Source organism: Marmota marmota, unplaced genomic scaffold (genome assembly GCF_001458135.2).
Source record: "Marmota marmota marmota unplaced genomic scaffold, marMar, whole genome shotgun sequence".
Lineage (NCBI taxonomy): Eukaryota > Metazoa > Chordata > Mammalia > Rodentia > Sciuridae > Marmota > Marmota marmota.
In genome coordinates, this window is record NW_026000048.1 from 2139740 (window position 1) to 2158950 (window position 19211).

At 36.9% G+C, this 19211-nt stretch overlaps 1 protein-coding gene across 2 annotated transcripts in view; it reads right to left on the minus strand.

The window, feature by feature from the left end:
- Positions 1 to 17481, minus strand: part of Adarb2 (adenosine deaminase RNA specific B2 (inactive)) — a 474517-nt gene extending 457036 nt beyond the window's left edge. For both annotated transcript variants that reach the window (XR_007351071.1, XM_015495145.2), the window contains exon 1: positions 17018 to 17481. Coding sequence is in view for 1 of the 2 variants with exons in the window: in XM_015495145.2 (XP_015350631.1) it covers positions 17018 to 17117 (100 nt within the window). In the remaining variant the exon portion in view is untranslated. The remainder of the gene's footprint in view (positions 1 to 17017) is intronic.
- Positions 17482 to 19211: the final 1730 nt, after the last annotated feature.

Here is a 19211-nt window from a genome sequence, read left to right on the forward strand (position 1 = left end):
TTTTGGAAAAAATACCTTGTAATAAACATATAATAGCTGCAGATCAAGCTATTCCCCCCCTTAGCTCCATAGCTTGGGAAGCATTTAACATTTTAGCCTTTTATTTATTTACTTACTTTTACATGTTAGCCTTTTGACAATTTCTAAATGAAAAATCTTGGTGGATCTTTGAGTATGTGATGCAATTATTAGTAATGGTTTGGTTAGTTATGGGACATATGACTGTATGATTTACTATCAAGCCAGGGTCCTTATGAGTGAATTGGCACAGTATTCCTAATAAATCATAGACTGCAGGTGTACACAGGGGTGACCTGAGCAATTCTGGACACGTGAAAACCCTGTTAAGAAACATTTAGTGAAGCTAGACAGTTCAACCAACCAAATTTTGGAATAGCAGCCAATGTATTATTGAAAAAAAAGAAGAGGAAATCATATAAAAACATATAATGAATTTATTAATAAATATATTATAAATATATTATTTATAAATGCATTTATTAATTTATTTAAATTATTATTGTTCTTTTCTGAACTTGTGTGGCTGGTATATGGCAGCACTTGCTCAGTGGGATGCTTCTGTATGGACGGTTATGGGAGAGCTAAGGTGTCTGTGTTCTTTCCTGAAATCAATCTCCACTGAACATTATCTGTCTGACCTTCTCACTGTTTTGATAAAGATGATTCCAAAAATATAATACAAATGTGACATTTTATAAGGGAAAAATACAATTAACATAACTGAAAGCAAAACAAGTGCTTGTTTAAATGAAGGAAGAGATTAATTAACAAATGTAAATTTCAAGCCCAAGCCTTTTGCCTTTCGCAGCTTGAAGGGAATATCAGCAGAGAGGATGACCATGATGTCCGTATCGTAATTAACTCATTATCATTCGAATTGTGTAGTTGGAAAATAGCTTTAGAAAACATGCAGTGACCAAGAGAAGAAAATTATGGCTAGAAGCTAAATTTTAATGTATGTTGTAAGATAAGAGCGAAGAAATGTTGGTGTTGATATAAAATCATTTCAAAGGAGCAAGTATCAAAAACAGACTTCAGAACAAACTGACAATCAACGTACTTTCTGTTTGCCCAGGCAGTTTTTATCTATTTATAATAAATAACCTGACTTTGGTGCCTACACTTGTCTTATGGTGTGAAAAGACACACAAAAACACACAGACACACATACATTCAATTTTAAGTAGAAAGCTTAGAGACAACTGTTACATGTAAAGTCATTGAGGCATTATAAAGAAAGGAATATTACATACAGTAGGCCCTTCATATCAGAGGCTTTAGTATGCACCAAACAACAGTGGATCAAAAATGTTAAAAAACGAAATTGCATCTGTCCTGGACACATGGGGACTTTAAGTTTGTCATTATTCTTAAATAGTACCATATAATAACTATTTATGTAGCATTGGCTTGGCATTAGGTATTAATAATTATCTAGAGATGATTTCCAGGTATATTGGAGAGGATGTACATAGGTTTTATGCAAATAGTATACATTTTTTTAAAATAAGGAACTTGAGCATTCAGAGATTTTGGTATCCAAGGGGGTCCTATAAGGAATCATCTGTGGATACTGAGGGATGATTGCTTCCAGAATTTTATGCATTGCTATCACACCAACAGAGAAATTCACAGAAGCCCATTTAATCCAGATGTATAGACTGTCATGTGTCACCCTAGTCCAGTGCATAGTGTTGCCACGTGATGCGTTCACATTTGTCGAAGCTGTTTCTCAGGTTCATGTAACTGGTGTCTGTCTTCCCAGCATGCCTGTCTCTCTCAGTCCTATATCTGGACTGACCAGAGCATAGATCTAAGAAATATTGCTGCAATCTACTTCTCTGAGTTCATTGGCATGAGGAAGCCTCACATTTTCATTTTTGTTTGTCGGATCCCTGACCAAAAAAAAAAAAAATAGAATTTATAATTTAGAATTTCCTGATCTCTAATCCCAGTTCATTGAACTCCTTAATTGTACTACAATTAATAATTATTTTGAAATTCAATATACATATTCATGGACCATCATAAATAAAATGCCATCAAGAATTAATGATTTGTCTTTAAAAATTTTAAAACCTAGAAATTTTACCTTTAGGTGTTTACATAAAAAAATGACTGTATAAATAAGGTTTTGAACAAAGGAGAAGTCATTTTAGTCAATTTATGCATATTCTACTTAAAGATGAATATCATTTTGTTATTCTGGGGAGCATAGTGGGGACTTCTTAGGAGCTTCTCACTTACTTAATCATTTTTTTCTTTAAGTTAACACTTGAGAATCAATAACAATATGGGGAGTTCAAATGTCCCATTTGACTATTTTGCATCCAAATTTATTTCTTAATCTACTTTTCATTCATTTACTCACTAAATTTGAAACAGAACACATATGTTTACCTACATATGTTTACCGGGGATTTTAATTTGATTTTGACTTTGTATTGCCAGCATAGAATCTGGACAAGCTTAATCTAGGAAATTGGAACATTAAGCTCATTGTTTATGCATGAAAGTAGATGAAAAACATCTTGTACAAAAGACACAGACATACACACAAGGTAATGCAGAGTTTTCTTTGTAAACCTAGATGCACAATAACCAAAAAAACACATTTAAATCTGATGGGTACACTTCACAATATTTAAACTAAGTTACAGGGTTTTGTTTTGTGAATACCATGCTTTATTTAATTACAAACTATTAACTGACTTGAATATTACAACAGTGTATTCATCTAGTCTTATCTTGTGATGCACAATGTTGCATATGTGTATTGTGGGCCTCTTTATGGCATGTTGGCTTCCTTTTATTCTATTTGTTTTTGGAGAAGTAGAATTTGGAAATTTCTGATCTCTAATATCAGTTCATTGAATTCCTTAAGTGTACAGTAATTAATAATTATTTTGAAATTCAATGTGCATTTTATAGAGACATCTGGAAAAGGAAGATGTTTGCAAATGTGAGGTTAGTTCAACAATCTCTAAGGTTTCCTTTAATTTGCACAACAGAAAATTGCACAAGCCAAAGCAGAGTGGAAAATGTATGTAAATATGTGCACATTTACCTGTTTGCATAATTACACACACAAACAATGGGCACACACATGCATTCACCTGCATGTTCATGGAGCCATCATGAGCTTGGCTGCATGCTACTCTGGAAACCAAAGTACAGAAGTTCCCTTCTAAGCCCTTTGTAATATAGCTTCATATCAGGGCTTTTGTAACATTGATTCTGAGATGCTGGCTTAAAAATCAACGTGGAAATGCATCTATGGGCATCTCCTATGTGCAAATTAACTCCATGTTTCTCAGAGGACAGCTGCTCCAGCATTTTGTGCATCCTCACAATGAAAGCCCCATCCTTCCAGGGGCCTGGGCTCCCCTAGGGACCTTTCAGTACCTGTGTGTTTCATCCCACACCAGGGCCATGGTCCCTTCTCAAGTCAAGAACATCTGATTGAAGCTCAAATGACCTGAATCTAATCCAGTTTGTTCACTCCCTAGCTTTCTGAAGTAGCCACATATGTTAATTAGGTCTCACTTTCCTATCCTTAAGGCAAGGTGTTTAGTTAATCATATCTTAGATTCCTTTTTACCTCCCTATACAAAGATGCAAGACTGATTCTACTCAAGTTGTAAAAAGAGCCATCAGTGGGAGGTGAAAAAAGAAAACCTTCCTGTCATTTACATTGTAACTCTTAGAAGCCCAACAACTCCCACTATTTTAAGCCAGAAGCATGCATCATTATCCAGGCCAGGAGAAAAGGAAGAGACAGGACAGAAACCTCCGCACAGGTCTACTTCATTCTGCTGGATGGCAACACTTAGCACCAAATAATCAAGGACGATTTTCTGGACATTATTTCATCAAATCTGATGTTAGTTCATTTCTATAAGTATTTCCTAACTCCTGGATATATTATGGTTTATCTATGAGAAATTTTACAGTGATACAGTGAAATTCATGAATTTTTTGGCACTTACTGAGGTAAAAATAACATTTCTGGAAAAGAGTGCTGATAGCCTGACTGTACACTTTGGAGTTTAGAAAATGTCTCCAAAGGTGAACAGAACTGTGGCTTTCTGTCTGCTGTGGGATGAATAGTGTCTCCCCCAAGCACAGGTAAGCACAGGGCCTCAGAATGAAACCATATTTGGAGACAGCATGTTTAAGGGGGTGATCCAGTTAAAATAAAGTCTCACTCACACACAGACACATATCACAATCTTATAATTCAAAACTTGTCATATTTTATAGATAAGGAAGTGGTTCAGCAGAGAGAAATCTCTGGAACTTAGAGATGACAAACATGTGGCCATATATATAATGCTCACACATACACATGATGCTTTTTTGCTACTATCCCTGTGGTTACACCCTTCTTTATGCATAGCCCATGGAGATTCACAAGGTAAATTATCCTTGACTGGTAAACTCTTCTAATTATAAAAAGAAGCCCATCATGCTGTTGGGTGAAAGCATCTTTAGATTAGAGTACATCTTCCACCAAAACTATCTTTATTCCTAAGAACCAAGTATCTCAGGGCTCCACGAGCACCTCTGTAGGGGATGGTACCCCCAAGAATGACTGAGCAGCCAGCACCCACCAAGCTTCCTCCAGGTGCCGTGCCAGAGTCCTGGGGTCACTGGCTGTGAGTCAGGTGGGGTCTTCCTTATCCTAATCATCTTGGTTCTATTTAATTCTGGGCTAAAGTCATCCAGTCTGTTGGGGTCTTGGCACAGCTTGGGGTCCCATAGAGTAATAAGAGAAAAATAAGATGAAAGAATAAATTTTCCCAAGGGTTCCATATTAAAATTAGGGAAATCTAACCCCCTCAACCCTTTGTGGAATATCAGCACTTAACCCAAAGGTGGCAGCAGAATTTTCTATAAATCAGGGTATCATTGCTGAGACCATGGACACCCATGATGCCTGATGTGGCCACTTCCTGAATGTGTGGCCTCAGGTGCATATCCTAAACTGTTTTCCGGCATCTTCTCTACAACATGAAGACCATATGTTTCACTGTGCTATAATATTGTTGGAGAATTAAGTGAGATAATGTGCCCTAAGCTCTTAGGATAGTCTAAGTACTCTATAAATATTAGTTAGAATTTTTAATCATGTTGCCCAGGGGCCAAACAGACAGCTGGTTAAACAATTCTGATGTGGGTTGTTGACTTACCCTTGGCTTCTCAAGTGAATCTTGTTGAAAACACTAAAGAAGAGTCTCAACTCAATGGGTCTTTCAGGATGCTGCCTTGCTTGTGTTGTGCTGACCTCTGGGGCTAACACTTTGTAAACTAGACAAATATGATTGCATACATTTTTAGTTAATGTACTTTTTGTCCGTAACAGGAGAAAACTGAAAATTTAGTAGTAATCAATGTGACGACAGAGTCATTTCTACTTATTATTTATTTCTCTTCTATTTATCCATTTTTATTTTTTCAGTGTTTTTATGAAGCGTAGTGACAGGGAATGTCCTTTAAATATGGAAGATAATGTCATTGCATTTGTGTCTGAAATTAGAATATTCTCAGTCACAGATATTTTTGGGATTGGTGATCAGAGTTCTGATAGAAGGAAATAACTTTTCAGAGGGGAGAGAGACGAGTCAAGCCCTCTTGGGAAGCACTGAAGAAAAAGCACAGCCTAAACACCCAACACAGAACAGTCCAAGCGTGAGGACAATTTCCTCAGCCACACTGACTTCAGGACAAAATGCAGAGTATGGGTGCTCGGGCCAGAATTTCACTGTGGGAAGTTTATAATTTATTATGCATCAATATGTGCAAATAGCATGTAGCATCCAATCCATTGTATGATTTAAATTGTCAGTTTTGAATTTTTAGTTTCCCTGATGGTCAAATTTTCAAACATTCCCAAACATGATCATAGAGAAATATCTACATCTAACTACTGCAGCCAATATTTCTCAGGCTGAAAATGAGCAGGTCAACAGTAATTGCCAAACAATTTTGTCTTGTCATGCTGCATTTTGGATATGTTTTCTATATATGTCCCTTTCTTAGTATGAAGAGTATAGAGATGATAGATAGATGATAAATATGATTCTGAAGTTATCTAATAAGCAAAATAAAAGAGACCAAGAAACACATTGTCTACAAAGAAGCAAGGAACAAGTTCAGTGACAACCATTTTTTCCACCATCCATCCTGCATCACAGTACTGAGAAGATATGGGCATACCAGCTCCGTTTATAATTATATAGATGAGCTCTACTTAAACTGAATCAGACAGGTGAGTGTCCATCCTACTTTATCTGAACTCCATGCAAAGACCATCCTTGGTCAAAAAAAAAATCCAGGTTATATTACAAGTAAGAGCCTGTAATTTAAGTTGCTTTCTTGGGCTGGACGCCAGACCTTGGCATTACAGAGGGTAGCACGATGCTTGCCTCCAGCAACTGTGGTAGCTGAGCCTTTGGCAGTGCCTGGACTGCCTAGAGGAGGAAGTCAGAGAGCCAGATACTGATGTGGGAGATTGACAGGTGGTTGCATCCATAAAGGAAGCATGTGCTTCCTACAGAGATGGCAGGTGACCATGTGGAAAGCACAGGAGAAAAAGAAGGAGGCTGAGAAGAGGTCCTCAGGGATGACTACAAAAGCTTGTTCCCTCAGAGCGATGTGAGGCTGTTTTGAATATGTTTGGTCCTGAGGATTTCTTTTTGTTTCTTGCATGTAAAATACTGATGAGAGACCAGGGTGCCAACCATCAGGGGCCTGGTTTAGCAAACAAGAGATGAGTGCCTTCCATGCTTTCTGAAAGGGAAGTTTTGCAAAATATTTCTTCAACATAGACTATAGAGAAGACACAAACATACTGAGATTTTCTTTCTGGCTATTTTACACCATTTTTCAGAGCTTCCAATACTGCCTACTCCTTACCATTCAGCATGGTGGCTGACAAATCAAGGTATTCAATAAGTGCTTGTTGAATGGATAAACTTCAATTTGTGTAACTATGATTTAAAAATAAGTCAATGTGCTTTACAAATTTACAACCTCAATCTGATAACTCTACAGCAGACATTTATTGTTGACGTACCATAAGATGGTCACCGTGCTAAATTTGGGAATGCAAAGATGCATAATAGGAAAACACCAGCTTTGGGAAATGACAGGAAGACCACAGCACCTGATGTGCAAACTTGCATATAGTTTTACAAAGAAAGACCTGAAGAGACTATTCCTTCCTAGACATTGTTATCCCAAAGATGGTTTGTGGCTGTCACCTCACACATGAACTCTACATTAACTGCTCCTTGTCTAAGCTGTTAGAGCTCACATCACCTATACACAATCACTGCAGAAATTGTTCCTTTCTCCTATAGTATTCTATTTTTTTAACAAATTCTTCTTTCAAAAACTAAATCAATTTTCTTAGTGTGTTTTAATTCAGTAACTATGATGTTTTGACACGGTAAAAGGAATAAAAATGTTCAAACCTAGAGGAACTTATATTTTAATGGCTTAATTTTATTTGGGAGTTTCACTTGAAATAATAAAGGAAATGCAATGTATTCCAAATTTTGCAAAAATAACTGGAACTATTTCGTATTTTTTAAAATTTACCATGACACCTAATACTATGTCAGGGTGATGGTACTTCATTTTCGTTACATTTTGACTATATATATATGTGCTTGATCCCGATAACACAATATGAGCTCAGAGAGAAGGGCCATGTCCACTTATTTTTCTTGTGTCTTTGTGCTGTCTAACTCTTTGCGTAACCCATAGTAGGCACTGGATACCTACTGAAACTTGAAAAATTAATTAAAAAAAACCTCACTAAATACAGATCTTGTCTGAACACACACACTAGTGTAAGGAACATCATAAACAGAGTAGTGTTGGATAGTATGCACCATGGTTTTTAAATCAAGTACCCTTTTGATATCAAAAGCTATGTAAAATAAAATTCAGGAGCCATGAACTCTAATCAAGCATGAGAAAAAGGCATCTTCTGAGTTCTTCTGACTCTTCCTCTTCCTCTTTAAACTCCTCTGTGCTACCATGGTTGTTTCTCTCTTGTGTGATGGTGTAAGAAGATATTTGTGATAAAGACAAAATGATTTATCTTGCTTCATGTAAAATATGCACAAAGGGAAAACTCAATTGATATTATTTTGGAAGTTTTCTAATTAAGCGATTAGTGTTCTATGTTAAAAACCATAGTCATAAACAAACATCATTTCCCACTTTCTCTCTTAAAGAGTTGTTCTCTCAGAAGTTGAGGCAAGACTTTTTTTTCTCTGTTATTTTTTTAAAGTTCATATTAGAGTGCTGCTGTTCCAGAGTTAGAGAATCTTTTAACATTTCAATATTCAATATTTCAATAAATGCTCATGCATTTTAAACCTTGAGTCTGCCTTCCCTATTTATTATGTGCATATATTGGGAGTCTACCAAAAAACACAAGTGCACATTTTAATGACTTAAATTTTACTCATTAGCTACAAATAAAAGTCATGTCATGACTTAACTTTCTTGAAAAAGGAAAATTGAATTAAAAATTCAGGTGATTACATGAAATCATAGAAACTCTCAATTTTGTTAGACTTAAAAAATAAATAACTTTAACTAAATGCTTAATAAATAAATAAGCCTTCAATTTCAACAAATAGTGAATTTATACCCATCTGCAGGTCTCAACAGGCGGTGGGGTATGGGTATTGGAGTAAAATGTTACCAGACACACATCAAAGATTCCTTGAAAGGTGGCTGCCCTTAGTTCAGTATCTTTCAAGGACTATCAAAGTTAGTTGATCCCCCATACACTGTTTCAGAGTTTTTCCAAATATTACTCTTTTTTCTAGCCTTTTCCCTAGATATCTAACAAATGGTTTTTATTTAAATATTATTTCTTCTTTAGAGAGAAAATTGGAAGTATGGAATTATTTGAATTTTAAAAATTTCTCTTTGAACCCTGCTTTGGATTAACAAGTTGCTTTCTGTTAGAACTCTGTTAGAATCTGTAGAGTGTTTTTATAAGTTTTAACTACAGAAATAATATTTAGAGTTGAAGCATGAACAAAATATCCTCATGCCTGCGGATAAATCACATCATTTTTTTTTTACCTAAAAATTAGTAAGACACGCTATTTTTCAATAATCTGTTTCTCATTCCCTAAATTTACATCTTTTCAGATAGTGTCTGAGCCTGTGAACATTTGTATGCATTTTCTGTTTCAGTACTTAGGCTTGAACACAGTCTAATATAGAGAGGGTGGGCATTTCCTTAAAGGACACGGCTATTTTCACAGCCAGGAGCCCGATGTGAGCGCAGCATCTGTTGTAGACAGGGATGAGTGAACTCAGCCAGACTTGGGGTTTCGAGGAGGTCAAAATCTATTTTGCTGACGTTTCTGTCATGCTTATTAAATTGCATTTCTCCAAATGCAATTAAACTTTTAGGAAATATTGCATTGATTTTAAAGCGAGGAAAGCTGTGGACTTCCGATGGATTTTGGCTAGCACAATCTGCTTTTGTAATCAGTTATTGGCGTCCTAGGTATATGCTTTGCCCAAGCTTATTATGAGCCTCCAGTCCTGCTTCTTAGAAACAGCAGCCTGCTCACTTGTGTTTCTTTTTAATCATCTGAAGGGATTCGACTCATATTAGCATTTTCTACTAGAGATAGGTGCGGCGTGAGCAAACTGAGTCCCCCACCCCTGTCTATTTTAATATCACATTTGATAAGACATATTTGAGAAATCATGTAAGACATTACAAAATGATGAGGCGGTAGGAGACAGGAATCAGGGATTTCATCTCAAATAAATGGAGCAGCAAAAGTTAATTAAATCTATAAAATTCTCCAAAGCACGTCCTGGTGAAGGTATTTAAAAGAATACTTTCCACTATGCTCACAACATGTGAAAGTGTCGGGCTAAGATTTAGGCCTAAGATTCACTCATTCTATTAGAGACCCCAGGAAAGAGGTTTACAGATATTCTGAGCAGTATCGGTTTGGTTTTATTTATTATCCAAATGGCAAAACAACAGCCAGGGAAAGAAACCTTTGTCTATGTTGTAAATGAGTTATCTGTTGACACTGTTATAAAAATGCTCAATGGAATGAAAGTAACCAGATTTGAGTTATAGCGTTAAGAAAATTGAGCAGGTACTTACACTAAAAATAACACCTGCCCTATTGAATATTTGAATTTATATTGCTTCTGGATTTTTCTTTCTACTCTGTAGGAGATCTGGATCTCACAAGGTGTGAGGAGGCTTCTGTTAGGGTGAATGTTCATGGTCCCGAATTAGCAGTTACACAAACGTGCTGGTTCTAATGCTCTCCTGCGTTGGAAGCAGCTTAGCAAAGCCCACCTCGATCTCATAATTGTAAGTGTACACAATTCAAAAGAGCTTTTGACTTTCATCTCTTAGGAATCAAAAGAAATTACCTTAAAATCTAAAAGTCACCGGAGCATTTGTATTGTATTTCTCTTTAATCTTAAATGTAAATTCTACTTTTCTTTGTTTATATGAATGCTTTATTTATCATACATATTTCTTAATCAAGTACAAAATCCCCTCCTTCACATAAACATTAAATGTGTATATGGCTTGTTTCTATTTTTTGAGATTAAAAAGCTAACATTCAGTATTGGCAATTTTTGCAATTTAAAATGAATGATAGTGAATTTCAATATATTTGTATATTTTAACACAATGAGGACATTTATTAGCTATTTTCTTACTAGAAACAAGCTACTAATTGTATTCATTCCCCATTAATAACATAATAAAATGTAATTATTTTCCTGCCCTTCATACTCAATACCTATAACTAGAATAAAAGATGATTAAATATCCACAGTGTATTTAGAAAACCCCGGAGACACAGATGATTAACTCTTCATTTTCAAATACATATTGTTGTTCAGAAAAAGTCTGTTATCTCTACAAGGGCCACATTTATTTTTTGCAAAAATTACAGATCTCTTAAACAGCAAACAAATTAATTTCCAAGTTATAAATTTTTGGTTGTGATTCTTGGGCTACTGTATTCACTCATAAATTTGCAACTGGACATTTGGAGCCTAAGAGCCAGGTTTGCTATGACATTGCAAACACTAAGTCAGCCAAGAAATCAGATGCAGTAGCCCTGACCTTCTTTCCTCCCAAACAAAATAAATAAGTAAGTAAAAGTTCAACTTGGGTCATCATACAGGGATGTCCTGGGGTCAAGGCAGTATTGTATGCAAGGAGAAGAGTAGTTCTTGCTCTAAGTTTGTCAGTTTGTAAATGTAAATGTATTTTTGCTTTCTAAAGTCTCACAAGAATTTTTCAGATTTACTTGTGGGTGGAAAATTTAAAAAGAACTTTTTCTTCTCTTTTTGAAAGCAATTCCTCTTTATTTGATATTAGTACCTTTTTATGTGAGTCTTAATGTAATAACAGCTAGGAATAAACGGTTGTCTTTGTATAACCAAATATTTACAGCATATATTTCTCTGAGTGAAGGGAAACAATTTAATTGTGAAGATGGGGTTGATTTAGGTTCATCTTATTTAAAAACACTTAGCAACATGAATTGGGGCTGTTGGTAATACATGAACCAGTGTACATTGCTATGTTGAGTTTTGTTTTTCTTTTGTGTTATTGTACCAGTTTCTAAAAATGGGTAAATGCTTTGAAAATCTTGATTATGATGTGGAAATTTATCCCTTTAAAATTTTTATTTGCAAGTGTTTAGGAGTCAAATTTTTCACAGCAACATCTATTTAGATATAATATTTTTAAATGATGAAGAGCAATATAATTATTTTTGATTTTAGGAGTTGTCCAAAATTGGTTGTACTACAAAGATACTGACATAACTTTCTAGCATTTTAGAAAAAGAAGCAGGTAGGTATAAAAATTACACAAGTTTGTCAGTTGTCTTTTCTGTGTATGTTCCTGTGCACATACACACAGAGAGCAAAATAATGTACACATGCACAACACATATGTGTACAGAAAGCATCTAAATATATTTTTAAAATTGAAAACTAAATAATTACACAGTATAAATCACCTTTCTATGCCTCCAAAACGAAAATTACAGTTTCCTTCTCCATGTTTCCTTATATAACGCTCATCTAGCTTGGCTTCTCTGCCATACCCCAATCACCACTATTTAGCTATGAATGCATGAATCTCACATTTTTATTCTAAATTCAAGTTCACTCATCATATCTAATGCCCTCGAAGCAATCTCAAATTACTGTTATTACACGGGTCACTAGAAACCAGAGGCACCCATATAAATTTTAAAAGAAAGAGGAAAAAAAATCCCACACAATTAGATGCTGGCTAACAGTTTAATCAATTTGATTTTATCACTAAATCCAGTTCTTCCTCTTGAGCTGTCAGCGCACAAGATAAGCAGAGTGTGTCAGGGCTTGAGCCAGCGGTGTAGAAGGAATGTGTCCCTCGCCAGCCGGGTGACAGCGGCGTGGGTGATGCTGGCACTGCAGGGGACAGAGAGTCGTTCAGCCACTCCACCCTCATCCAGGGCACAATCTTTCTATTTCATTAATTTTTCATGGAATTTCATTTCACAACAAGCAGGCGTCTGCCATCCATCTGCTCTACTTATTCTGTCTCTTTTGCCAACTTTTATTTGCATTTCACAATGTTCAGCAACCTGCTCCTTTCCCACTACCTTCCCGTGATTCATCACTTCCCGTTTAGAGAGCTACCTTGTGTGGGTGCTCTCAACATTTATTTTCAATTTTCTAAAACTCTGTGACCAGTCCCCCTGGAATACTATCTAAATGTGAAGAGTTAACGTGTTTTACTGTCAAATGCCTGAAAAAAGGGCATATTCCATTGCCAATGCTCAAATTCAACTGAACTGACTTACCCAGTGATGCTTTATAAGCATTGCAAAGAGTTCCCCCCAAGTTCCTTTCTCTTTCTGGTTTATGAATGATTGATACACCTCACTTAAAACTCCATCCTTCAATTTATCTTATGGAAATGGCTGAATTTGTATATGTTCTCAATCTGTTTCCAAATAGGTTTGTCTTGAAAGAGACTTTAAGAAAAAATTCCAAAAAACCTCAGTCATTTTACATATTATATGCAGTAATAAGTAGGATAATAGAAATATGTTATTTACAAAATGCTTCATGTCAGTGAATAACTTTGGGGGGGAGGATACACTTATAAAAGGTAGAAAACCCCAGCTGTGACAAACAGAATATGTACACTAGTTTGAGTAAAGTAGTAAATGAAAAGATATTTATGAGATTCCTCAAACATATTATCCTGACATTATCCCATGGCTCAGAGATTGATCAATTTTTAAGCTATTTGTTTTAATGTACTACATTGTTTTTGATGTGTTTTGTTAAACTATCTGATTGAGCTGATACTACTAATAAGGAAAAAAAAAACCTTCAGCCTTTGCATTTATTATTTGATTTAAAATGTTTACTTTTATAATAACCGTACTTAGTTGTTTTCTAATACAAATAGATATTTTCTTATATAACCAGATAACAGATTTGGTTGGGCAAAATCACCTTGCAAAATTCTACTAAGAATTACAAAAAAGAAAAATAAAAAGCATTCTCCCATATTCTCCGTGAGCAGTGAAGTCTATTGGCATTTAGAGATGGCAGGTTAAATAGTCCCTACAAATTGCACGTGCTACTATTATTTTCTAAAAGCCTCCAAATGAAATAGAAGCAAGATAAATTGATGTCTTTCATATGTTATGTAGGATGTGTACATTGCTTTGCCATGTATGTAAACATAAGATATTCCCAGTCTTTCTTATACTTTTTTTAAAATTTTTTATTGTTGGTTGTTCAAAACATTACATAGTTTTATACTTTTTTTTGATTGCTTGACTTTGTTCCAAATTTTTTAAAAAATGGCATTTCTCATTTCTATAGAAAATTAAAAATACAAATCTTTTGCAAATAATTTCTAAGAAAAAATTCCAACTAAAAAATGTCACAAGGAGAAAATGCAAAAGTGCACAGCTCTATGTCCGATAAAACAACAAACAAAGTGGGACTGGCAGGTGGGGAGATTTATTCTGAGAATTTTCTTCAAAGTTTATCTGAGAAAGAAATGCAGGTTTCTGCCAATGAATCCCCAAAAGTGACATTCTGCGATGAAGTTCTTCCCCTTACTACCTTTTTTTCCTTTCCTATTTTTTTTTTTTTGACTTTTGAAGATACATACTAGTTCCTGTGTAGTGCAGTGACTAAAAACTACCTTGTACGGGGAAATGCTTCATTTCCAGAATGATGAGGGATTGTAATTAACAATAATGAAGGTGTGGTTTCATTCCCACACTTCAGCTGTGGCTAGAGTGTTTCGTTCAGAGTCTGCAAACAGATCTGACAATAGAAGGCATCTCATATCAAAGCCACTCAGAGTAGAGGTAGAGAAAATAAAGAGCATCTCATGACACCGGGAAACTAAATGCTAGGATGCATCTTAAAAAATGACTCTTGTCCATTAGAATAGGTGAAAATATACATTTCATAGGCCAAAGGTCAACATTTATCTAACTGTATTATTCACTTATGAAAAGCATACTTTGTAATTACAGTCAGCATCTTCAGTTAGTACAACCTTACTAGAATTTTTTAACAGTCATCCATGAACTTGGGGAATTTAAATTTTAACCAAGACAGAGTTTAATTATTAGATAAGCTTAAAAAAAGAGGCTATTTGGTTCAGGGACAGTGAAGACGCATGACTATTAAGACAAGTTTAAGCTCACCATTGTTCCTCGTAGAACAGAAAAAAAGGCATCTGTAATAACTAGGAACCGCATATAAATTTGTGGTATGTTCTCAGAAAGATGTAAATACTTATTTAATGTGTCCCATAGTTTGTTATGCTATTTTTTTATTTGATCGTTGTACATTTGCAATTGATAACTTCCCCCCCGCAAAGTGACTACTTAGCAATCTGACTTTCCAGCCATGATAGCTGTCAGTAGGTACCAGAGGAAAGGCAGCCCCATACACGTCTCCCCATAACATGAATTGGTATACTAAGCCTGATGACCCTTCCCCCTTCAACATTTGGCTGTAAAAAGTAAGAGACTTGGTCTTGTCAAAATTACTAAGGCAAAGAGCTTTTTTGCTGTAAAAATTCTATTTTGAGTTGTTGCAGTTAGGTTTATAGCAAATGAAGTCTTCCCTCAGGTTTCTTCTCTTTTTTTTCCCCCCACGATGAATATGAATGCTTTCTAAGTTAGTATGTCTGACATTTAATGGTAAGGCAAATAAATTTGAAGAAAGGTAACAATTTCCATTCAGCTTACATTTTTATAGGTTGTAGTACTGGGAAATATTACTCTAGATTCTTGAATATTAAATATCTAAATGGACTAAATAAAAAATACTGGGAAGCATGAACAAGTGTAAAGATTATGTTTCTTTTTATCTGTGTTCAAAGTTATATTCATTATGCAATCCTGTCACGTTCTAAATATCACTCTTTGTTAGCATTATCTTTAAAAGACCCTAACAAGTCAGTTTCAAAATATTTTCAAATAACAATATGAATAGCAAGCATACATTTTAGTAACTTAAGAGTTAAACTTATAATTACAAAATCACCCCTAAAACTGCAGCCTCTGAAGCATTTTAAGGAACTCATCAGGCTGTATTTACTCCCAGTTGCCCTGATGTGTGATCATAATTAATGACTGTTTTCTATTGACATTATGTCTTCAAACTGACTGGCTAATTTCTACAATTGGAAGAAGTAATCAAGAACTTAGGGACTGTTGGAGATCAGTTAGGAAACAATCTGACAGAAACTTATCTTAAGCCATTACAAAGATGAAAATTCTCCAGGGAGGATGTAGGATCACAACTACATTTAACAATGTGTTCTGCCATAGAAAACTGGAAAATCTGATACATTTGAGCTGTATCTTTCCAGCTGTTCATTATAGCTTTATATTCACTATTGTAAAAAAAAAAATCAACACATTTTAAATAATAAGACCTGAACTTTCTCCTACAATTGCAAACTCATAATAAGAAACTAACAATAATACAAGTTCCTTCCTGAGAAACAAGGAGCAACATTAGAATGCTCTTTGAATCCTTCTGTGGAATGGACTCAGTCTAAGATGGCATTTTAGGACATTGCCTCTAATATTGGAGCAATCGCTGATTTTATACAAAATTAGCCTTTGCATGAAAGCCCTCGGCTTCTGATGACACTAACTTCAGTACAGCCGATCTCCAAGAATATCAGTAACAAGGCACAGCATGACAGATTGTCAGCAGCAACCTGTCACCCAGTTGCCTTTTCTAATTTTTTTTTTTCTTTTTCTGGTGCTTGCAGGCTGTTTCTGCTGCTAACAAGATCTAATGCTTATTTCTTTGCATGTTTTAATTTCCGCATATTTCTCCAAGAAGGAGAGCCCTGTGCTTTTTGTACATCCCAGTGTTTACAAGATGACGGGACACCACACTAAGTAGAAACTAGCCGGCCAATTTGGGGGAGGCGAACGTCAGGGGCTGCCCATTCCTTTCTCTGAGACAATTTGGATGGGAAGAGCTGGCGAGAAGGTTCATTCCCTCGGTTTTATGTATGTTGGCTTAAGTGAGTGTTTCCTTTGGCACCGTTTGATAATGTGGCCTCCAAGAGGGTCTAAAGCGGTGCCAGCCTCGGGTACGGAGAGGGCATAGTGGTACCTAGAAGAGGGGAACATCCTCCTGTCCAAGGATGGTTGCCTCTGGACCACAGCCCTCTTGTCAAAAATCTTTGGCTGAGCGGCTGCTGGCTTCCTGTCCTCTCTGAGCTTGAAGAAGCCCCCAGTCATTTACAAAGGGATCTGAACTCCCTGCGCCCTGATATGCGCGGGCATCCCACCAGCATCCTAAAGTGAAGCTGCTCAAAATAGACAAACCCCAGAGATAGCGGGAAGGACGAAGGGAGCCGGGAGAGTTGCGGCGAGCGCAGAGCGAGCCTCCTTACCTTTCCTCTTGGACCTCCTCCGCCGCCGCCGCTTGGACTTGCATTTGAGTTGATTACTTAGCCCTCCAGACCCTCTGCCGCTCCCCAGGACGGATGCCATGGCTGAGACCCAGTCGGGAGAACGGGAGAGGAGCTCCTCCTTAAGCAATTTCACCTTTCTCTCTCTGGCTGTCGCCGCCGAGGCGCTTCTGCCTCTGCAAATCGGAGCAGCAGGCTCACTTTTTAGGACCCAGAACTGAGCGCTCTCGCTACTTGTTCTCTGTCACTTGGTTCCAGCTGGGTGAGAGCTTCCGATGGGAGTCGGAGCGAGGAACCTCTCCTTGGGCAGGAAGCGCTGGGAAAGGTGCGCCCGCAGGTCCTGAGCGCCCCGGAGCTCTCCTCGGGCTGCCTCTTCATCTGGGCTCCCAACGCAGGGCTGCTACTTTTGCACCTCTGCTAGTTGTTTGGCACCAGGCACTTTGAAGCCAATCACGCAGGGAGCTTGTCTATTTGCTGCTGCAAAGTCTAATTAGATCCAATCACAACTGTCTCCTCGCTCTGACATCAGCAGCACCAGCCCCTCCGCCCCTGGCAGCTTGCAAACTCAGCTCCCATTTAGACGGATGGAGCTGCCCAGGACCTGGTAGAAGGAAAGAGGCTGCTCAGAGGGACCCACAACACAGGGCTGGTTTATCTGGGAGAAGCCTAAGGGGCGGTTTACAGGAGGGACCCTATCCTGGGATGACCAGGCTTCTTACTGCAGTCACTTGGAAGGCTCCCTGTGCTCAGAAAGAGGCAGAGACGTTTCTCTGACCTAACAGTTTCTAACTAGTTAATTCATTATAATGCTTGTTGTGTCGAGGGGGAAATAACTCTCAGAAATACGGAGACCTCACTTCCTCTGAAAGGGATTGAGATTTGCAATTCCCTGGGAGACAACCTCTTTAGGGATATTTATTTCTCAGAGACTGCGTTTCTCTGTTTGCTAGTTTGGTTTGTTTATTGTCCCCTCCTCCCACCCCCCTTCATACCCCAGGGCTGTTCCCTTTGCAAAAGAAAAATACTGTGTAAAGACAGAGGTGTTAAGATCTGAGTCTGAATTTTACAGAGAGCGATTGATTTCATGTGTTGCTTTATTTAGGAAACAATGACATGAAAAGCAGACAGGGCTCTCATCAGATAGAGTTTTATTGCCAAATGTGACATTTGGATAAAAGAAAGTAGCATTTACGAGGAGGTGGATTGCAAATTGAAATAGTTTTATACAATTTATTTATTTTTTTTCAGGGATATCCTAGATTTCAAGACTATACCCAGGGAACCATAAATCTCTAACATAAAATATAAGAAGGAATATAATCCAGCAATCATCATTGCATCATATTTAAATCACATGAACTATTAGTTGCAATAATGATAGTTTGAAAACCATGCACTCCAAAATTCATTAGCTTGCATTATCATGTTGATATGAATGGCACACAAATATTTCTATGCATACTGCTTTGTACAGTCTTTATAGGCCTAAACCTTTCCATGTATTTTTCCTTATATGGTGAGCTGACAGATCATAGCTCAGTTTTCACTAAAGAGGGAGAGAGAGAGAGAGAGAGAGAGAGAGAGAGAGAGACATACACACACACAGAGAGATAGATTTTTAAATACTGACTCTACTGCTATGATTTTGGGCAAGTTATTTAAACTATTCCTTGGGCTCCTCATCTGTAGAATGAGATTTAAAGCAGCACCAACTTCATAGGTTCATTCATACTTTTGAATCAGTAGAAACAGTAACTGGTATGTGTTAATCACTTCATAATTTTTTAGAAGTTGATTTAGCAAGTGATTTTCAAAGAATCTTACAGGTAGGCTTTAGAGAGGTAGGGTTTGTATGTTTTTTCTTTTAGAAGGTTCTGATGTCTAGCTCATTGTAGGCCAATGACTTCAATCAAACCAATACCCTCTTTTGCACTGCATTCAACTCTTCCATCCCACCGCAATACAACTTAGTACTGCTGGTAATTTCTAGTGAATGTTGAAAAAGTATATGGCTTGCCTACTTAACTTACACTATGAAGAATATAATGCTTAAATATACCCAGAAATGCAGCTGTGGGACTCTGCCCTGGAAACTTCTGAGCTCTATACGGTATGCCTGCACTAATCCAGGGCTGCCCTACTTAGGTGTCTGCTTAAAACCCACCACGGTGTTGAG